At 44.5% G+C, this 22,535-nt stretch overlaps 1 protein-coding gene across 1 annotated transcript in view; it reads left to right on the top strand.

Moving 5' to 3' along the window:
* The window catches only part of iqgap1 (IQ motif containing GTPase activating protein 1), a 45,657-nt gene that overhangs the window by 10,105 nt on the left and 13,017 nt on the right, over positions 1-22,535 (top strand). The window contains exons 3-23 of the mRNA XM_024295496.2: positions 4,588-4,744; positions 5,044-5,121; positions 5,808-5,884; positions 7,821-7,888; positions 8,072-8,185; positions 8,718-8,896; positions 9,055-9,142; positions 9,213-9,370; positions 9,445-9,529; positions 9,595-9,758; positions 10,537-10,697; positions 10,770-10,894; positions 10,967-11,130; positions 18,610-18,700; positions 18,771-18,938; positions 20,663-20,805; positions 20,874-21,044; positions 21,122-21,205; positions 21,276-21,347; positions 21,496-21,565; positions 21,645-22,009. Of these exons, the coding sequence (XP_024151264.1) occupies positions 4,588-4,744; positions 5,044-5,121; positions 5,808-5,884; positions 7,821-7,888; positions 8,072-8,185; positions 8,718-8,896; positions 9,055-9,142; positions 9,213-9,370; positions 9,445-9,529; positions 9,595-9,758; positions 10,537-10,697; positions 10,770-10,894; positions 10,967-11,130; positions 18,610-18,700; positions 18,771-18,938; positions 20,663-20,805; positions 20,874-21,044; positions 21,122-21,205; positions 21,276-21,347; positions 21,496-21,565; positions 21,645-22,009 (2,782 nt within the window). The remainder of the gene's footprint in view (positions 1-4,587; positions 4,745-5,043; positions 5,122-5,807; positions 5,885-7,820; positions 7,889-8,071; positions 8,186-8,717; positions 8,897-9,054; positions 9,143-9,212; positions 9,371-9,444; positions 9,530-9,594; positions 9,759-10,536; positions 10,698-10,769; positions 10,895-10,966; positions 11,131-18,609; positions 18,701-18,770; positions 18,939-20,662; positions 20,806-20,873; positions 21,045-21,121; positions 21,206-21,275; positions 21,348-21,495; positions 21,566-21,644; positions 22,010-22,535) is intronic.

Raw genomic sequence — 22,535 nt, 5'->3', positions numbered from 1 at the left:
AATCATGTTTCAGTCAAAAGTCTGAATGGAAACTGTGAACTGAGGACTAAAAGAAGAAGAAGAAAACCCTACAAAACAGCACCTGTTACATCTGAAGATTGTTTTTCATTTAGTAACAGATGGTGCTTTTATTTAAGTTTCAAATTGACAACTTTTTTTTCAAATTTTCTACTGTTTTCTTTCAAATTTTCAATGTCTGATTTTTAAATTCACAAAATGTTTTTTAATTAAGCCTGATTTGAGCCATCATTCATCCACCTGACTAAACTGTGCTCTCCATGGACTGGAGGGTGCTGCCCAAAGGGCCGTGCCCAGCTGCAGGAGCTGTGTTAGAAACACGGCTGAACAATCGTGGGAGGTCAACAAGGAACAAGCCACGGAAAACGGATGCAGGCAGGCTCGGCTCAGGATCAACTACATAAACCGGCCTGCCGCTGCACCACAGGAAACTTTCAGAGTTTTATCTCTTTGATGTCTGTGATTGCCCAGCACTCTCAGCACGTGCACACTCAAACATGCACGGACTCAGGGTTGTAGTGTTTTCTGCTGGTCTGCATCCCAATGACCCCAGACAATCCTCATGCTCTGCTCCAGAGGACTCTGGCGCCTGGAGAAAGTGAGCTGTTCTCGCAGACGGCTGCTGCTGCGCATGTGCAGCTTCAGTTTGAGCGGGAACTTGCTGCAGCTGAGATGCAGCCTGTGGGCCTTCACCGTCATCGTCCTCAGTGGTCTAAACTTTCACCTAAACTCAGACTATGAATCCATGCGGTCTGTGAAGCTGCAGACGGGCGGAGGCTTCCTATGAGACTGACCTCTGAACTTCCTGACAGCTTGTTTGATCTGGGAATGCTTCCAGCCACGCGCTGCTCCTCCATTTGCCTACAACAGGAACATGCAGACCCTTTTTTTTACTGTGGCCGTGGGGGGGGCTCCGGCAGATGAGCAAAACTGCATCAGAGTATTCCAAACTACAAGATCTGAGGAAGAGTCTTCATCTCCCTCACGATCTGACGGGAATTCTAATGTAGATTTTGACTGTTGCTGGTCACACACTTAAATCACTGTCCTGACCCCCCCGGATGGAGGAGGGCGTGTCTGTGTTTGTGCCGCCGGATCAGGGTGTGTCTCCCTGATGAAAAGCTGCATTTTGTTGAGCCTTTGGCAGCAGTGGAGCACAGAGAAGGGGGGGTTTGTTCTTCACTGACGGTGTGTGTGTGTGGGGGGGGGGGTGTTGATGCTACTGGTCGGACTTTCAGGACTGAAAAGCAAGCCTGTCTGCAGGCTGACTTTCTAAAGGACAGTTGTTTCAGCTGCTGCTGGGGGTGCACATGCATCCTCAGAAGGGTTCAGCTGAGGTTCAGGCCTGGGGGGCTGAGTCTCACTTTCCCTCCCAAATTCTGTCACTCTGATAATAATTATTTACTATATTTTTCTGAATGTAAGTCACTCTGGAGTACAGCTGTCACGATTAGTCGACTAATTGACTATTAAAATAGCCGACGACTAATTTAATAGTCGATTAGTCGGTACTTTATACTATATAGAGTCAGAGTGTAGTAAAGTTGAACAAAGTTGTGAGAGTTCAGCACCAAAAAAATGAACTTTTTCTTATCTTGCGCTTATTTCTAACTTGTATAATTTTGACAAAATACATTTTTATGGAGGGTAAAATATTGAAAGTTATTAAAGGTTTATGTTGATTTTGGAATAATATTCATGCCTGTTTAAAAGTTACGTTTTTAAATTTTTTAATATGTAGGGTAACACGTTAAATGAGGTGCTGCAAAATACTCAGTATAATGTTGACAAAGATAGTTAATACAGTAGATAAGCTTTTAAGCAGTTTATTAATATTGTTTTGTAGATAATGGTCTCTCATTAGATGGTAATAAATGTTTCTAAATATGTTAATAAACCTTATTTGGCTTATTGTACTAATAAGTCTCTTATTAACAACATATAAACACATTAATAATGTTTAATGTGTTAATAAAGCTTGTTATGGTATCTTATTATAAAGTCTTACCAAATTTAGTTTTAGAGTGTTTAATAAATGTTTATCTTGTTCGCCCTGTGACCCAAGTTGTGTTTTGTATTTTGGCCCCCTGTGCAATTGAGTTTGACACCCCTGGTGTTGGGGTCACAGGTCAAAATGTTTTGATGGAAAGTATATTCCTTATCTCTCTCTCATTCGATTTAATCTTCTTTTAATCACAGAAACTAATAAAGGACAGAGGCTGCACAATTCATTAAAATTTAACAAACTGCCATCTTAATTGTCTTTATATTTAGTTAGATTAGACCTAATGATGGTTAAGATGTGTTCTTTACATCCACTTTGCCCATGACCCAATTAGTTGACTAATCAGAAAACATAATCGTTGATTTGTCGACTATTGAAATAGTTGTTTGTGGCAGCACTACTCTGGAGCATAAGTTAGTCTTTTAGGAGGAAAGAGAAACGGTTCTGAAGAAATTTACCAAGCCTGGCATAATGCTGCGTTCACACACTGTCAAATTTGCTACCTCTCAAATTTGATGCTCAGTGTTTGTTCAAAATGTCTTCACAAAGTAGACGCTCCTGTCGAGTGTGGGAGGAGCTACTGTCAAGGGTTTATCAGGATCGCTACATGAATGTGTTGACTATATATCTCATTTACAATGCACAGAAGACATGGACGATGTTGACAGATCAGATTTATTCATGTTAAAGAGTTCTCCAAAAGCATCAGTAATCATGTCTCCATGTCTGGGTTCATGAGATCATTCAGAGACTCTCCCAGTACTGTGAGGTTCACCATCTACTGCTGGAACTCCTTCTGAATGACGGATGCTTTCAGCGGTACTTCTGTCTCTGTGTGACCCAGTTTAATGACATGCGTCTGAGGAGGGAGATAAAAAAACAACCAAATGAGGTGTCTTGATGCGAATAAGAAAGTATGATTCAGGAGGAGAATGATCAGATTCTCCACCATGTTTGTTTTGGACTCCTTGAGCAGCACTTCTTCTGTGTTGCTCAGTCAGTGCAAACGCAGATACACTTACAGTGCCCCCTAGCGCTTGTTAGTGGTAAAATAAAAAAAGAGCCCATTTATTTTTTTTAAATCACAGATAAGTCACACCCTCAGCCAAACTGTGCATAAAACAAACATGTTTTCTTCATTTTCCTCGTCTGAACTGCTGTGTGGACCCAAACAGCTGGATAGCTCTGATATACCTCGCGGTTTTTTTTTTTTTGGGTTTTCTAATGATACACTAATGTTAGCTTGGGCTTGTGAGATGTTTAAGCTAGCAAGAGAGAGGAGCTCAACTTCTGCACCAACAGTCCCGCTCACAAACCAGAATCTTATTTCTAATGAAACCCTGCCTCTCTGTGTCTGCTATGTCCTCAAAACATCACAGGTTTTTGGCTAAAAATGGCATCATCCAAAATAAAAAAATCACCAGTACTATTTAATATAGAAACAAATATATAGTTTGGCTGGAACATTTACTATGACATCCTTTGGAATTTGGCTCAAATGCAAACAAACTAAATCGAAGCTGTAAAGATGTTTATAGACCAAAGCAGCAGGTGTTTTGTAAGCTACCACTTTGAGCATTTCATAAAGAGAAACACTTCTCCCGCTCTACATTGTGACTGTTTCAGCCAGGTATCAAATCAAATTAGTTGTACTCTCACTTTTGGTAGCAACAGCCTTTAAACAATTTTGCTGTGTGTGGTTTAAAGCTCCATGTTTGATGTCTAAACCGCCGTGGCTGAAATTACATTTTTGACTCACCAGCCGAGTTAGCCGGTAGATGAATGAAATCTACCGGCTAAACATATTTTTACAGACTAAATGATTACTTTATACAGAAAACCAGAGGTGTTGTTTTATTAAATGACATTAGGTTTAATGCAAACAGAGAGGAAGTCACTACATAATGGAAACATCAGATAAAAACAACTTTGTTTTCTGAATTCATGTTTTCTAAGAAATTTCTTTGATTTCTGATCAGTCTTCATTTCCTGTTTTTGATGTTTTCACACGAGGGGTCATCTTAACACCGGCTTTGTAATGTTACAAAGACGCTTACTATTACTAAGAAAGTTAAATACAAAGTTGATTTATTTCCTTTTTTTATGATTATAGAATACAGTTTTTATGAATGTTCTAGGCAGTGATTTAGTCTGTTTTTCAGCCATGTTTTGAAATATTGTCTGCTTTAAATCAGTCTGTGATTACATATAGGCGCCACGTGGAACAGCTCTATAGCATGATAGCATCAGTGTGTAACAACAACACCTTTCTGTTTCTGCTGTACGTCCAGCAGCTTCACCCTCCAGTTCTGTCTGGATCCTGCTAAAGATCGTCACACTGCTTCATCATCCAAACGCAGTGATCGGGGGCGTGGTGGGCGTCTTTGTTTTTGTTGCAGAACAAAATAAGCAACAAATTCAAATGAATCCAAAAAAATCGCCCAGCCTTCTGTGTATTTGTACACGAGCATGTTCAGCTGATCCGACCCAGAGAGGCTTCAAGTTCACTGTGGCTCGGGCTCATGATGAAGGAACGTCTTCTCCATGTGCTGTGTTCTCTGCAGATGGATGGAAGCCTGTCTGGACGAGGAGCTGCCCCCCACCACGGAGCTGGAGGAGGGGCTGAGGAACGGGGTGTATTTGGCCAAACTGGGAAACTTCTTTGCCCCGCAAACAGTTTCCCTAAAGAAAATCTACGATCGCGAGCAGACGCGCTACAAGGTGAACAGATGACCTTTGCTCCCCCTACCATCAAAGCATGCCAGACTGGCCCTGTGGGACAGAGAAGAGAGTCTGAGGGCTGAGGGGTGTGTGTGTATATATACATTTATTCCTGGATTTGGGCTAAAACAGCATCATCACAATGAAACGACCTCTGGGAACGCTGTGACAGCAGATGATGAAGCGGGACTTGAATGTTATTCAGGGTTATTTTGAGTTCTTCAACATGCTTTTAGTGTCGCTCTTCATGTTGGACATCAGTGTTTGTTGGGATCTTGAATGTGGTGTTTCTCTCTCAGGCGACCGGCCTCCATTTCAGGCACACAGACAACGTCATCCAGTGGCTGAACGCCATGGCGGAGAAGGGGCTCCCGAAGGTGAGTGTGGCTGCAGGTTATAGCTCAGTCTGGGAAGCTTCTTGTTTTAACATCTTGGCTCTTTCTCAGCTTTTTGATCATGTTAAATATTCCCAGGTTAAAGAACAGAAACTGCCAGGTGGATCTGTGTTAAATGGGGGGGGAGGTCTACCTCCTGAGTTCTTCAGAGATGATTCCTTCTGAGCAAAGCAGGAACTTACTTTGGGAACTTCAGATCCTGACCACACCTGCAGATCCATGTTATCTGCTACTATGCTGTGCTGACTTTTACTCAAGTACTGGTGCATTGTCTGGACGTGGTTGCTGATAACGTCACCACTGTCCTCTTTATCACAACTACTTTTTATTTCATCCGATTGTGAGCTCCGCAAACAGAGCCAGATGTAGCTGTTGCCAAGCAACACATGATCAGGTACATGATCGGACATTTCTGTGTCCAGCCTCATTCTTGAACCCCCTCAGGTTAGTCGGACACCTGCAGTTTCAGCACCAGTCACTAGGGATGGGGGGGGGGCTCCTGTAGCATCTTTGCTGATTCTAAGGAACTTTGATAAAGGAAAGGAAAAAAAAATCTATCTGAAAGTTCTGTATTCATCCACCATGTCGTTTAGCTTTCTCCTGCTCCGTGCACTCTCCTGCCAGCCTCTCCGTGCACTACTCTCACCTTGTGACCTCTTGTGTTTCAGATCTTCTACCCTGAAACCACAGACATCTATGACAGGAAGAACATGCCGCGCTGCATCTACTGCATCCATGCACTCAGGTTGGTGTCCTTGGGGCCTCCTGGGGTTGCGGTTTAATGAGCTGAGGAAAAGCTAAGAGCCATTCGAGATACAGGAAAAACCTTCTTTTTGCCCCTTTCTGGTCCTCTCAGAACCAGCTTGTCATGGCTGAAGTTCTCCCTTACGGAGACCGGTTCTGCTGGAGGTTTCTTCCTAACCTTTCATCTAGATGGAGGTTCAGTACTTCAAAGCTGCTTCCTGATCTGTTATTGATATAAGCTTTTCATGAACAGAAACATTGTAGCATTAACAACAACAGTCAATGATAAAAATACTAAGTCACCTTTGGAACACCTAAAATAGGCATGTCCAAAGTCTGGCCTGTGGGCCATCTGCAGGCCGTGTTGAGAAATTCCACCAGCTCCCATCAAAAGTCAGCACTTTCTGAGAGCTGAGTGAACCATTTCGTAGTTGTGGTTTCCTGAATTCCAGGCTATTGTAAACTCATCACTACTTTTAGAGCCTTACAGACCCACTCTGAAGAAAATTGTGTTTTTGGAGTTTTTAACATGTTTTTGTAGCATTTTTTTTTCCTGATGGAGGACATAGACAAAGAAAATGAACATTAGAATGTTATTTCTGAGTTTTTCTACATTTGAAACTTAAATCAGGAGCAGACAAAAAATTCAGTTTAAAGATTCTAGTAGGTGTGATGCAGAAGCTACAAACAACAGTCTCCCTTCTCTGCTCCATTCTGATCGTCTACAAACAAATAGATCCATGAATGTCTTTGTTTTCCTCGTCGGAGAGGAAAACTGTTCTGCTGGATAGCTCCAGTATTGCTCACCATCTTTGTTGCACCACTAACGTTAGCTTGGTGGTATTGATCCACAATTGTGTTACTATTGTTCATTTGTGCTTGTGAGGGGCTGTAGGCTAGCAGGAGTGAGTGTAAACAAAGGGATGATGGGAAATGAGCCCAAATGACTATATAATAGGGATGTAATGAATCCGTCAAGCCACAGCTCAATTTTTAATCACAGTTCTGAAGCCATGATTTCAATTTTTTTCCATTTTTTTCTTAACACAATGTATTAAAGCTATTTTAACGTCCAAGTATTCTTCTTTTTGCCCTGTTTTCACAGATTCCTGAAGAATCGTTACCTCCTTACTGTATAACTCTGTGTTATTTTTCTGTTCACTTCATTCAAAGTTTACTGTGAGCATTTAAAAATGAATAATATTTAATAGATGAACCCAGATTTAATACTGACAGATGTTTTTTTCTCCTCTGGCGGTTGGATTTTGATTCAGTCGGTTGGTTAAGTGCAGGCAAACAGGAAATCCGGGTTCAATTCCTGGGGTGTGTAATGAGTTTGATCCAGTGTGAGTTCTGAGGCAAAACCCTTCATGCTGCTGCCTGACTATGTAGCCACTAGGGGGCCCGAGTCGGGGTGTCCCTGTAACGGTCCCCAGCCCGGGAAAAATACAGTTAAAGGAAAACTCTCTGCTCAACCACCTGTTAGAATCAGGAGAAACCACTTTACTGTGGCGACTAGTGACAGGACAAACCCACAGGTGAACAACATTTCTGGTCTTCAAATCAGTAATTTTGGTAAAATTGTTCTTAAATGTAAAAAATGAGAAGTATCCCATTGTGGTAAAAGTTTTGTTTAATAGTTCATTTGCATTTATTGTTATTATAAGGGTTCAAAGACAGTCCAGCTGAGTGGTTGGCCCTCAGCAAATCTGACCTTTCTAAAAGATGTTTTCACACCCCTGACTTAAAGTCCTCGCACATGTGGAAAAAGTAACAAAAACGGACACAACACAATGTAAAGAGAAAACAGTCCAAGTCATGAAGCGGTCTGAACAGACGTGTTCTTGAATGAAACCTGTCCTCATTGGAACAGGCTGGATTTGGAGAAGAACAACGAGCTTTGTTGTGTAACGGTTGTGTGTTTGCTGCCTCCACAGCCTGTATTTGTTCAAGCTGGGTCTGGCCCCTCAGATCCAGGATCTGTATGGAAAAGTGGATTTCACTGGTGAGTCCCCCCCTCTCCTTTTTCCACCCGTCACGTCCTGGAGCTCAGAAGCTTCTGAGCGGGACTGTACCAGGAAATGCTGTGTGTGTGTTTGGGGGTAAATGTGAAAGCCATTAGTGAAAGTTAGACCTCTTCCTGTCTGTGCCCCCCGCCCCCTCATCCGTCTCTGCCTCTCTCCTGCAGAGGAGGAGATCAACAACATGAAGAGTGAGCTGGAGAAGTACGGCATCCAGATGCCCACCTTCAGCAAGATCGGCGGGATCTTGGCCAATGAGCTCTCAGTGGATGAAGCTGCTTGTAAGAGAGGGCGGGGCTTACTCTTTTATCTTCATCCAAAACTGATTCAGCTTCCAAACAAAGAGCTTTTCCGTCAGCACTCAGAACCACACCCGATGTTGTAGCGTAATAACATGAGAGGATGATGTGTTCACCAAAGGAAGGCTCTAAAAGACTCTAGTGTGGAGTGCTGGTCTGCTCTTTTAGCCCCTCACAGCTGATGCAGAAAAAGGTTTTCTGAAAGTGGCTGAAGATTAGATTACAAAAATGTCATTTTTTTATTAATTTGCTCGTCAAAAACCCAATTTTTCATCATTCTCACTGCAGCATGCTTAGCAGGACATCCGCCATGTTTTCTTTATGATCTGCAGTTTGACATTGACGGTGCCCTCCCATGAAAGAGTCAAATTCCTTTTTTCTCTTGCTCTAAATGAGTGCTGGGCTCCTGCTTTAGAGAGGAGACCTGAGCAGATCAGGGCTGCAGCGGAGCCTCTTCTTTAGACGACTTTCTCCTGGTCAAACGTGAATGTGACTGCTTCCTCTCTCGCCTCAGTGCATGCAGCTGTGATCGCCATTAACGAGGCCATCGACCAGGGCGTGCCCGAGGGCACGCTGGCAGCTCTGCAGAACCCCAACGCCATGCTGATTCAGCTGGATCCCAGCTCGGCCGGACAGTACCACGACACCCTGTACCGAGCCAAGGGGGAGAAGGTGGCCAGCTCACGCAAACGGGTAAGAGAGGGGTCTGTGACGGACCCAGCGCCCCTCAGGGTTCATGAGAGTGGGCATAGTGGGCGTACGTGCATCCTGGGAGCTGAAGCATGGAGCTGCATGTAGCAGCTCAGCCTTCTGCAGCTGTGAGTGACTCTGCTGGTTGTTCGCTCCAACAGCAGATGGAGAACTCTGAGACAGAGAGGGACATCTACGACGAGCTTCTGACTCAAGCTGAAATCCAGGGCAACATCAACTCCGTCAACAGTGAGTCTGACGCTTCTGCATCCACCAGGTTCCATGGTGCTCCTCAGACATGCCGACCTTTCCTCCACAGTGAGCGTTGCCCTGAGTGCCGCTGAGCAGGCTTTGCTGAGTGGAGATGAGAACAAGCTGTACGACGCACTTAAAGCTATGGGTGTCCACAACCTGGATCCACAGAACAAAGGCTGGTACCTGAAGCAGCTTCAGGCAGACAGAGAGAGCAAAGAGCAGGTATGTCATGTTGGAGCTTTTGTCCTGCTGGAGTGTTGGGGGTCCGTCTGGACAAAGTTCTAATTTCCCTGCAGGCCTCCCCAGGAGAAGCATTATCCAAAGATGAGCTTCAGAGCGGCGTGGACGTAGCCAACCAGATAGCAGACGGCGTCGTAAAGAGTGAGTTCGTATCCTGTAAAAACGCAGCTCATCTGTGTCAGTGCTGATGATGCTGCTATTGACAGTGCTGGAGGCGGTGGAGCGCATCAACGCCGCCATCAGAGCGGGCGTAGCTGAGAAAACCGTGGAGGAGCTGATGAACCCCGACGCTCAGCTGCCAGAGGTTTACCCGAGCGCCGCCGACCTGTACCAGAGGGAGCTGTCCAGCCTGCAGCAGCAGAGCCAGGAGGTACAGCCAGCAAGAGCACGTGGCGTCAAACCTGCAGCCTCACACTGTGACACAGCAAAGAGAACGTGATGATGACCCATCCAGTTCACAAACCCTCTAGGATTTCACCATGTTGCAATCGCTACTATTAACACAAATTCATTAACTGGTACTAGTAACTCTGTGCACACTCTACAACCTTTTATTTTTACTGCAACTCAACTGCGACTTTGACCAATCTTTGACCAATCTACCGCATGTGGCGGGGCGGGGCGCAGGTGCAGAGCGGTCTGTCCTGTTGTGCTGCGCACAGCGGCTGCACAACAGGACAGAGTATGAGAGAAAGACAGAGAGAGACTCTGGAAATGTGGAACCATTTCACTTTAATGAATAATACAGAGGAAGAATTTAGAGTCTGCAGGAGAATAACTGCAGCAGGGAGGACAGAAAGTTCATTTTGGGTTTCACGGTTCTATTCAAGTTAAATGACAGCACAACAACATCGTATATGACGGTGAAGTATTTTTCTAATGCATCTGCCACAAGAAAAAGAGTTAGAATATGAGAATGTCAACTTTACTTCATAATTAACATTTTTAAGCACTTTTCAAAATATATATATATTAAAAAAAACATTGCAACTTTTCACAAAAGCTGCCCCAACACCAGGCATTTCAGGCTCCAACAATCATACTAATCTGCCATGAAATCCTGGAGGGTCTTACTTCAAAAACGACCCACTTCGCCACCCCCGCACCCCCCCCGGGGTTCACTTTAAACTTTGTGTTCTTCCTTCCAGGGCTCGCTGAGCCATCCGGAGCTTCTGGTTGCCGTGGAGATGCTGTCATCTGTTGTTCTGATGAACGAGGCGCTGAACGTGGGGGACCGGGCGGCGCTGTGGAAGCAGCTATCCAGCAGCGTCACAGGGCTCAGCAACGTGGAGGACGAGTACGCACAGAGGTGAGACCAGGCAGCCAACGGCAGACCCAGAGTGTTCCTGCTGGAGGTTCTCACAGCTCTGGTTCTGCTCAGGTACATGGACGAGCTGATGCGACTGAAGGCTGCCGCCAGAGAGGAGGGCTGCGACTTCCTCACCTGGAATGACATCCAGGCCTGCATTGACCAGGTCAACCTGGCTGTGCACGAGGAGCACGCACGTGAGAGAGACTCTGGGATCTGATGGGGAAGCCTCCCGGCTGTTGCTCAGCATTTGGCGTGTGTGTCTGCAGGGATCGCAGCTATCGGACAGATCAACGAGGCTCTGGACGAAGGCGATCCTGCGAAGACCCTGGACATGCTGCTGAACCCCTCAGCCAAGCTGACGGACGTAGACCCGTCCATCGCTCTGCACTACCACAACAAACTCCTGGAGGCCCGCAGAGAGAAGGCTCACGTAAGACTCTACAAATCATTTGCTTTTCTGAATCTATCGGGAATGGTCATAAAAAATATGCAAACCGCTCATGCAAAGAGGAGCCGAGTGCAGCTGCATGGGATCATTTGACTGAGAGAGATGGAGATCAGGAGAGCTCCTCCACCGTGGAGGGACAGAGCTGCAGCGGCTGAACCGTCTGGAGCGCTCAGCCGGAATGATGATGATGATGAGGAGGAGGATGACGATGCTAGCCATGAACTCCACATCGGGGTGGGGTGGGGGGGCTGGCACACTTTAAATGTTTCTCTGCACTCGGGTCTTCAGAATTAAAGCAGCACTGAAGTAATACAGCAAAATTCCCATGAGCACCTTTGTCTTTCAGTTTATTCACTTAAAGTCGTCCTATGACATTTTTTTTATTTTAAGAAAACATTCCCAGTAGTGTTTTAATTATGATTGACGCTTTTAATCGCGCCACTTTTGTCCTTCAGAATCTGCTGGAGTTATCGTGTTAAAAATAAAAAAATTACAGTAAATCAAAGAACATAAACACTGGAGCTCAGGTGTTAAAGGGTTAAAAGGATTATGGAATTTTTAGCCAAGATAAATGAAAAATATTGTTTTTTTAAAACATATTTTCTACAGAGCAGCAGGAGTTTACCGTATTTTTTGGACTATAAGCCACTACCTTTTTCCTAGGTTTTGAACAATGCGGCTTATACAAAGATGCAGCTATTCTATGGATTTTTCTTCCACCACTAGGTGCGCTCTCACTGGAATTAGAATCAAATATAACATATATGAAAAATCAATGCAAAGAAGAATACCCTACTCTACTTTTTCTTTAGCAGATAGAACATGTACAACAAATTACTGCAACAAATCCTCGGCTCTTCATTAAACAAACCACACAAAGAAATGTGTATGATGCAAGTTCAACCCTTCTGCTCTCCTTGGTTTGTTTACATTAAAAGTGGGGTCATCTGGACCCCACAAGACAGTGCGCTGAACTTTTTTTTGTCGTTGATTTTTGAGTTTCACTGATGTCCATGGCAGACATAAAATCCTGTCCACCTTTGTCCACATTTGTCATGGAAGGAATGACACATCAATATGTGGGTGGAGTCATCTGGACCCCAAAGAGAGCGGAAGGGTTAAGTTAAACACCATGGAGCTAGCTATCTAGGAAGAAAACTGCACTGCTGCACGCAAGCTTAGCATCAATAACTCTACGGTGAGACGCTGGAGACAGCAGCGGGAAGAGCTCATGCAATGCCAGAGGTTGAGAAAAGCTTTTAGAGGACATAAAAGCAGGTGGCCTTAACTTGAAAATGTCCCGGAGGATGGCGTGAAGACACAGAGAGTAGGTGGCAATGTTAGGAAAGAATCTTTTCAGGTTCATACATGTACATTTACAGTACAAAATCGTTCTGTACATGCAGTAAATATCTAATTTTTCAACAGACATCTGCGGCTTATAATCCAGTGCGGTTTATTAGAGCAGATGCGGCCTATATACGGGTGCGCCATATAGTCCAGAAAAATATGGTATCAGAAATTCACCTCTTTCCCATCATCCCTTTGTTTACACTCTCTCCCGCTAGCTCACAGTCCCTCACAACCACAAATTAACATTAGCAACAAGAATCCAGCTGTACAGTTCTGATCCAGAGTCCAGCTCAGACGAGACGAACAAAGACGTTCATGGATCTGTTTGTCTCTCAGTGAATGCATCAGAATGGGGCGGAGCAGGAAGCTTAAGGCCCCGCCCAGAGTATTTTTACATCTCAATCTTTTCCCCCGGCATGTTTTTTATCTGCTCCTTATTCACAATGATTTGAATAAAGAAATCATCTAAATTTTATTGAACGTCATGAGAAAAAAAACGCAAGAATACGTTAAATACACCTAAAAATTGTTTTCACTGGAGTGAGTCTTTAAAATGTTTAAAGAGTCTGATTTCAGTAAAATCTTTTTTTCATCTACTAAAATAACTTTATAGTTTAATGTAAATGAGAACTTTTACCAACACTTTACTCTGAAGACGTATATTGGTATTTCATAGTTACATTTTCGGTAACAGATTGCAAACATCCAAGTATTCAGATACTCGTTACCGCCCTTATTCCTGCCCACTAATTAGCCAGAGTGGCTCAGAGGCTGAGAGTGACGCTGTTTGTTTAGGATATTTTCCCTCAAACAGAGCAGATGCTTCCGGAGCGGCCTTCTTTTTCTTTAATGTCTTTATTTAAACCCAGCGGCTGAGCTGCAGCTCTTCACTCACCTCAGTGTTCTCTGCTGGACTCAAAATAATGATAAATGACGCTCAACTACATAAAGTTTAGGCCCGCCCACTTTGAGGCTGGATCTCGAGGTCATCAGAACTTACTGCAGGCGTGTTTTGAAACCACAGGAAGGAAACATGCTGGTAGCTGATGAGACCTGCGTCCATGCAGTGACCTTTGCTGTGACCTCCCGCACTGCCGAAAATACGGCTAACGTTACGGTTCAGCGTTCCCGTGTCTGCTGCTCGTCTTGACACCTTCTGCTGCTTTGAATGCAGCCGAGCTGTCGTCCCGCTCGCTCACATTCATTTGCTTGTGTCATCAGTGCACGGATCCCTGTATGTGTGGCTCATTTTCCTATCGGGGCAGAGCTGAGGTCCGGCTGTAAGGGCCGAGGAGCGAGCTGAAGCAGGATTGTTGTTCGCGGTTGAGTTCAGACTAACGGCCGACCTGGACCTGCTCTGTCTGACGTGTCGGCAGCATCACTGGAGCTGCTTGGAACCTGTTCAGACTTCAGGGGTTTCGGCGTCCCTCCTCTGCCCACAGGCGGGGACGCAGGACTTCAGCTTTTGCTTCCATAAAAGGGCAGAAAGCTGTGGGCAGGCACCGTCCTGCGGCTGCTGCTGGACTAACGAGATGCAGGAAGTGATTTCAACTTCCTGTGATAATGTGGGCAGAGCGAACCTGGAGTCTGAGGGGACGCCCAGAGTTCATGTGAGGCCAGGAGAGCCGGGCAGGCGTAGACCTCAGACCGTCTGAGCTCCTCCTCTTCTGGGGTTGTGCACGGGGGCGCTGTTGTCCTGCAGCAGCTCAGGTTTCTGCACTTTTCTCTCTGGGGATTTTTAAGAAACAGAGTTCACGAAGAAAAGTGGCTAGTATGAATCAGCTTTTCTGCTCCCACTTCCTGTTTCAAAGACATGCTCACCACGTGCATGTTTGAACCGCTCTGGGACCACACCCTGCTGAGCACTGATTCAGACAGCCTGCAGTCGACGTGCACGCAAACACTCCAGGACTTCCACAGGGGAGCAGAGTCGTGCACACGCACGAGATCAGGTAGCAGACGTACCCGCCTGCTTTTGTCTCACATGTGCTCAGACAGAGCCCCTTTCATCTGCTGAGGTCAGAAAGCAGAAGCTGCTTTTCAGGTCGACATGAAGAGATGGCGCCCTCTACTGGCAGTGAGCAGGGCTGCAGTCTTACCTCCTGGACAGATCAAGTATCAAGTTTATTGGTGTAGTTCCCATTTGTACAATTAACACAATATACAATAAAAAAAACAAACAAACAACCCATAAAAAAGGAATAGGCAGAAGCTTATTAAGCTTATTCAATGCCTTTCCTAGAAAACTAAACAATATCTCTGCTGATCAACAAAGAATTAAATATGAAAAAAAAACAATTTACAAATACAAGTTACATATGTATGTTGTAGTAATTCAAACATTTACGTTTTAAACTTTTTTAAACTGCAAAAGTTTTAAGAACTTTTAATTAATCACTCTATTGATTCCATAATTTTACTCCAAGAACTGAAATACATCTCATCTTAGCATTAGTACGAGCTTTAACCTGTTCAAAACATTAAAGACTTCTTAAATTATACTTACTAACCCTCAAAGTAAATAGCTTCTGTATATTTTTTGAAACCAAATTATGTTTTACTCTCTCTCTCTCTATATATATATATATATATATATACAGTGTTGGGACTAACGCCGTTTAAGTATAACGGCATTACTAACGGCGTTATAAATCAAGTAATTTAGTAATCTAACTAATTACTTTCATCCTCGCTGTAACGCCGTTATAGTTACTTCGTGTAAATCGCGGCGCGTTACTTCAAAGTTTGATGATCTTGCTGGAGCTGGGCGCTTCGCACCCGAAAGTTGCTTGTGTTGCGCGCCCCAAGTTGCATCAAGATACATGAGAAAATCTGGTTTCTTTTCAAAATATAACCAGTTTTTCACAATAAAATGCCACGATTGACAAATGTGATCATGTTTTTGTGTCTAAACAGGCGGTAGACACGGATATAAACATACAATCACAACACAAACGTGCGCGCGCGAGCACAGAGACACACAAAACAGACAGGCACGCACACTTTTTTTTCTTTTTTCACAGACACGTACACACGCAGATCAACGTGGATAGACTCCGGTGCGGAGTGAGGAGTTTCGGGAGTTAATAAAACGACAACAGAGAGGCAGAGAGTAGCTCATCTTAGCAGAAACGGGGTAATATTTATAAAACACACAACACAGACAGACACGAGCGCGCACAGATCAACGCAGTGAGCAGACTCCGGAGCGAGTGGGCGGGGCTGCGGGATTTTGGGAGAGAAAAAAGAGATGCAGAGAGCTGCTCCTCTTAGCAGAAATATGGGTTAATAATTGTAGTTTATTCATTTATTATTGTTTTGCACTTTCAGTTTTTTAAGCCATTTTGTTTAATTATAGTTGTAGGTAAGATACTTGAAGTATGTTAATAGTTGAAACGTTTACCTTTTTTGTGTGAAGTTACATTTTTTATATACCACTTGTTGCAGTGTTTTGTGTGATAATTCTGACAAATAAATATTGAAAATTCTTTCCCTAAACCCTCTCTCATGTGTATCCTAAACTTAGACAATATGACTCCATTGGAAAACTATACCAGTATACTATTGTCGGTTATCATCTATTATTGAATGTAAATTATTTTTTTTATTTGTAACGCAGGAAAAATACAAAATATTACCATATTTAAAGAGGAATTTAAAACGAGTTACTTTTCCAAGTAACTAATTACTTTGAAGATGCAGTAATTGAGTTACTAACTCAATTACTTTTTGGGGTAAGTAACTAGTAACTATAACTAATTACTTTTTTGAAGTGAGATGCCCAACACTGTATATATATGATGAAGGAGGTCGTCCCTGTTGAACTGCTCCAAACAGCAGCTCATTCTCAGCCTGAACTTCAAACCAACGTGTCAGTTTTGAAGTTTCTAAAGGCGACGTCCTAAATCCGAGGCATGTCAGAACTGTTGATTCTCTCCCTGTGTCCCTGCCGTCCCACTGGGGCAGACGTGCTGCGACTTTTTCCTCCCGTTGTAGAGCTCCCAAAAACAAGCATAAATCTGATCTCTCAACATCCTCCGGGTCTTCCATGATGTAGGGATGCAGTCTGCATGAGATGACCTTCTGGCGGTAGCTCCTCCCACACCGCTGGAGTGGAAGGTTTATGAACACAATGCAGCAAGCTCAACACGTCAGATCAAATCTGGCGGGCTCAGGTTTGATGCACGGATAACATTTGTGTGAACTCAGAAAGCCCTCGTCATGATAGCAGAATGGAAAGACAAGAAAGTCATAATCAGTTGAACCGCTAATTTTTTGAATCCCACCCTGCTTCAAACGTAAATACCTTTCAGGCTTCTGCAGAAGATGAGATGATGAAGTGTTTCTCTAGTTCAGAGACTGTGTTCTCCAAAGACCGGGTTTGGGAAACACGAACGTGCGGCGTTAAATTTCCACCACAAGTCCCCCACAATATCAAACTATATCAAACTCCACATGCACAATGAACGTTCCACAGGTGCAAGTCTTCCTCCACGAAGCACTCCTGCACGCCCATGGAGGCATTCCTGCGCGCATAACAACTCCTACCCGAGTTCCTGTAAAAAAAAAAAAAAAAAAAAAGGCAAAAAACACCTGCGTGTGATTGGCCACTTTCCTATTGGCTATTTCTATTGCCCTGTTACCGTTGCTAGAGCAACACTGATGCCAGAAGTGGATCTGTGTATCATTCATTTAAGTAAAGTAAGCAAAAAAAAGAAAAGTTAAAGATGACTATTTCATATAATTATCATTTATTAAACTATCATAGAGATTATTTTTATGGTTCCCAATTAAAGTATTATATCAAAAACGGAACAGATGGACAAAGAACTTTTAAATTCAATATTTTAAGATTTCTGACACCAAACTTCTTCCGCTTTAGATTCAGAGAGTTCCTCTTTTTATGTTTTTTCACCCCGTCATCGAACAATTTTCTTAGAAAATGAAATTAAAATAAAAAAAAAAAGAACATAAAAAATGATTTTATTTACTATGGTAGTTTAAGAATTGATAAATCAAAAAAGCAGCTCTTTTTCCTCTTTTCATTTTTAATTTGAATTTAATCCGTTTTTTTTTTTTTCTTCCTTCAATGTTGAGTTTCACACGTGTGCGAAGGAGAAGCTCCACGAGCGCACAGTCCTCCTCGAGGGGACAGAACTAGTTTTAGGAGCGTAAGAATACTTTCACAGGCGAGCAGGAGTAGAGGAGCGGGCGTGGAGACTGCCCTGCCCCCATGGACCGCTCCTCGTGTGCGTGGAGTTTGATATACGCTCATGGGAGACTTGGCAGAAATTTTATGCCATACAAATGACTTGTGAACACCAAGACCGGAAACAGAGTGCTCTCCTCAAATATGCAGTTTTAACAGCATCATCACCTGAGCTGCAGTGAGGTGAGGAGTCATGCTTCCTCCTCTGTGGGCCTCCAGCTGTGGCTCAGTGTCGCGCAGCAGATCTTTGACTTCCTCCGTCCTCCTGACTGACGGAACTCCACTGTTTTTACTCTGCCGACAGGAAGACCTTCTGCAGAGTGCTCCACACTGCTCAGTCCTTTTTGCTCTGACTTTATTTTTATTTTCTTGTTTATCTACTCTTTCACTCTGACTCCTTACAGCAAAAACAAAACCTCTAAAAATTTGTAATAACAAATTAGGGGAAAAAAATCTTCAAATAAGCAAATGTTTTGCATTTTTTTTGTTGTTGCTTAAATGTAATTCTTATTTTAGGAAAAAAATTCCAGTCACTGAGACATTTTTTTCTTGGATCACATGATCAGAAATTGGGAAATCTTTCATGTGATGGATGACTCCAATCGGATGATGTGATCAGGATATCCCTAGCTTTTGCCATTGAAACACTTTGTTGATAAGATTATTTTTCTTGCTGGACATAAGAGTCTGATTTTGAGAGCTGACAGGAAGACCCATAGTTAACCCTTTAACACCTGAAGCATCGCTAATGACGCTTAAACACGAAATCTTTAGCATACTGTAACTTTAACACGATCAACGTCATATCATGTTAACGATTGAAAGGTTACAGTAAATAACAGAATATAAACGGTGTGAAAGGGTAAACTAAGCGTGTTTGTGGTCTTTTGTTTGTGCAGGAGACACAGGACCCGTCTGCGGTCCTGTGGTTGGATGAGATCCAGGATGCTATCATCAGGGCCAACCAGGACACAAAGGAAGCTCTGCAGTGTAAGAGCTCGCTGCTTTCTGCCTCGTCACAGTCTGGGAGGGGCTGGGCTCATCATGTTGATGTCTGCAGTCTCACAGGCCATCCAGGCCATCAACGAGGCAGTCGAAGATGGAGATGCCGCAAAGACTCTGGGGGCGCTGCGAAACCCGGGAGCGGGGCTGTACGGGGTCACCCCGGAGTGCTCGCAGACGTACCAAGACGACCTGACCAAGGCTAAGCAAGACAAGAAAAAAGACGGTGAGGAGCTGGGTAACCAGGTTCTGCTCAAAGTGACCCCCCCACATACACACACCCACTTCCACAGACACACAGCTATAAAAACACGTCGACATGTTGCCACACCATGGTAGGGAAGAAAATAAATAATTATAAAGTGGTGGAAAATAGAAATCTGGCTTTGTACTAAACATTTGAGCACCAGGCGACTCCTGAACAAGCAGCTTTTTCACCAGACTGAAGAACCAAGGTTCTGCTGGAGCAACAGAACTTCTGCTGCAGTGCAAGGTTCATCCCCAAACCACAGTCAAGCCCCTCCAGGCCCGCCTCTCCAGAACCTTCACAGCCAGACATGCAGAGACACGGTTTCCTTCAGGAGAGCATTTCCAGGAATTCTCAAACCAAAACAATCCTTTTCATAGAAAATCCAGCAGCAGGTCCACGACGTCACTACTGAACTATTAGACATAATGCTGAAACGATCACAAATCCTTTCATAGTCTGTTCATGCTGTGCTCCACGTCTGACGGACCACTTGAGCGGGTGCAGAGTGCAACCGAGGAGTTGCGCTGAGCGCAGACGCGCCCGTGCACGCACTCCCCCATGTGTGACTTGTTCCTCCCTGCTGTGACGTTTTGTCCTGTCCTTGAGGTGCAGGTTTGGAGACAAACGTCAACATGTTGTGATGTCACCGTTTGTTGTCTTTGTTAGACACTGAAGAAAGATGTTTCCTTTAATCCCTATTACATTCCCCATTAGGCCAAAGATGTTTCTTCTGTCACTTTTACTCTCTTCACGTTCATCCCTGAAGCTGCAAACCTTTCTAAATGACTTCGACAGCAGCAAAACTATTTCAGACGGCAGAACCTCAGATGTTTGGCTCTCATGGACCTTGTGGTTGCAAATGTTTGGGTGTTTTAACGCCTGGTTCTGGACGTGGAAGTCCTGTCAAGCGGTGCTGAACAGAGGCTGCTTCCATTGGGCGCCCAGGTCAACTTATGATGTGGTTCATACAGGCGTGGAGCGCTGCTGTCCTCCGCAGAGGCTCGTGCCGTGCAGCGGATCGTTTAGTCGTCTGGTCTGTTTTGTCCACAACCAAATCTCGTGGTTCTGGACCCCCAGCCGTGAGCTGTGACCTGCAAGCCGCCTCACTGAAGCTTTTATGCCATTTTATACCATGAATTGAACATTGGAGCGTCTTTTGACATTCATTTTATCACATATTATCCCTGAGCTCTCAGTACAGTGAGATTTGTTGATAAAATGAGCACATGTGCTGCAGGGTTTCTCTTTGCGCTGACTTCTGCTGTCAGCCGGACTTTTGATTGCAGCTGACGAGCTGTCACTCTGCCAGGATTCGTTCCCCAGAGCGGAATCCGCGAGCGAGACGAGCCGGGGAAGTTTAAACTCAGTCATAAGATTTTATTTAGCCTTGTGATTTAAAAAAAAGGGGTGGAGTTTACTTGAAAAAACAACACAAAGTTTAGATCGTTTCTAGAGGAGAGTTCCTTTTTTCAGTTACTTTTTTCCCCCAGATGTTATTTATGCTTTAGGTCTAATTCATGAGTTTTATGGTGGACAGTTTTTTCACTGTTTTTGTTTCAGCGTTTGTTAAAATGTAGGCGGAGTTAATTGCAGGAGAGAACAGCTGCTGCGCACACGCCGCTTTTGTGTCCAGTGTGAACGTGGCGTAACACTGCTGATGACGAGTAGTCAAGCTGTTCTTTGTGTCACCTTCTGTCCAGGTGACAACAGCAGTGATTGGGTGAAGCACTGGGTGAAGGGGGGGCACAACTACTACTACAACCTGAAGACCAAGGAGGGCACGTGGGTGGAGCCAGAGGACTTCCTGCAGAACAGCACCCAGCTCAACAAAGAGGACATACAGGTTTGTCTCTTCCTGATGTTCTTACTGTCGGTGCAGGTCCAGCCCCCTGACCTGCTTTCTCCTGGCAGAGCGTGGTTTCTGGGGTGACCACAGCCTACAACCGAGAGCAGCTGTGGTTGGCCAACGAAACCCTCATCGCCAAGTTACAGGCTCGCTGCCGCGGGTACCTGGTGAGGAACGGGCTCAAGGAGAGGCTGAAGTTTCTGGCATCCCAGGAGCCCGCTGTTACCTGCATACAGGTGAGATGTCTATTCCCACACTTAGCCCACGACACGAGCAGAACTGCCGCTCAGTGTTTGGCGACGTGTTTTCTCAGGCCCACTGGAAAGGTTACAAACAAAGGAAGGAGTTCACAGACCGAAAGCAGTTCCTTAAAGACCACACTAAAGAAGCCGTCAAGGTACTGTGCTGAAGAGGCTCCGCTTCTGCCTGGTTAGAGTAATGGAGACTAACAGACCTGCCCTCCACAGATCCAGTCCGTGGTGCGCATGCACCAAGCTCGCAAGAAGTACAAGGACCGCCTGAAGTACTTTGAAGATCATGTGAGTTTTTCCAGAAGACTGAAACTAACGAGCTGCCAACAGACGATGTGAAGATCCCCCCTGCCCTTCATCGCTCTGGGGCTTGTGACTGTAGAGGAATTGATGAAGTTGTGTTACTGCATTTTCCTGACGTTGCTGTGTCCTCCAGATCGATGACGTGGTGAAGATTCAGGCCTTCATCAGAGCCAACAAGGCTAGGGACGACTACAAGACGCTAAGTAGGTGCTCCTGCGGCTCTGTGGAGCGCACGTTTAGGCTCTGACCTCCACCTTTAACCACACTCTGATGTTCCCTCAGTCAATGCTGAAAACCCCCCGATGGGCGTGGTCAGAAAGTTTGTCCACCTGCTGGACCACAGCGACCAGGACTTCCAGGAGGAGCTGGAGCTGATGCGCCTCCGTGAAGAGGTCATCACCAACATCCGCTCCAACCAGCAGCTGGAGAACGACCTGAACCTGATGGACATCAAGATTGGCTTGCTGGTGAAGAACAAGATCACGCTGCAGGAAGTGGTTTCACACAGCAAGAAGCTGACCAAGAAGAACAAGAGCCAGCTGTCTGACATGATGATGATGAACAAGCAGAAAGGAGGCCTGAAGGCCCTCAGCAAGGAGAAGAGAGTCAAGCTGGAGGCCTACCAGCACCTGTTTTACCTGTTACAGGTAAGACTGATCCTCACCTGCTTTGTGAATTTGGTCCTGCCAATGTTCAACTTAGTCTGAGATGTGGTTCTGTGTAGTGTTCGGTTCTGATAGATTCATGGATCCATTTGACCTTTGGCACTGGGTGACTTTAGATTCTGGCTCAGATGTGGTTCTAGTCGGTGTTTAGTCCTGTTAGTTTTGGGAGTCATTTGATGATTAGTTACATTTGATGTGGGGCTCTCTTTGATGATTGGTTTTGTGTGATAATTGGTTCTTCCTGATGTTTGGTTCACTCTCTGTTCCATGTTAAGATGCATCTTAGGATTAGTTCTAATAGATTATTGGTTCTGCTTGATGTTTTTTAATGTCACAAAAAAGTTTTCAATCGATGCTTGGTCATGTTTTAGATCATTTATTTATTTTAAAGTTTGGTTCTGTTTTGTTCCCTTAATGTTTGCTTTTGTCTGATAATGTCCTTTTATTGTTTGGTTCTTTTATGGTTTCCCTCCTGTCTAGTGACTGGTTCTGTTGGATCTATAGTTTA

This window comes from Oryzias melastigma, linkage group LG3, assembly GCF_002922805.2.
Source record: "Oryzias melastigma strain HK-1 linkage group LG3, ASM292280v2, whole genome shotgun sequence".
In the NCBI taxonomy this organism is placed as follows: Eukaryota; Metazoa; Chordata; class Actinopteri; order Beloniformes; family Adrianichthyidae; genus Oryzias; species Oryzias melastigma.
The sequence above is the reverse complement of the archived record's forward strand: the minus strand, read 5'-3'. Positions and strand labels throughout refer to the sequence as shown.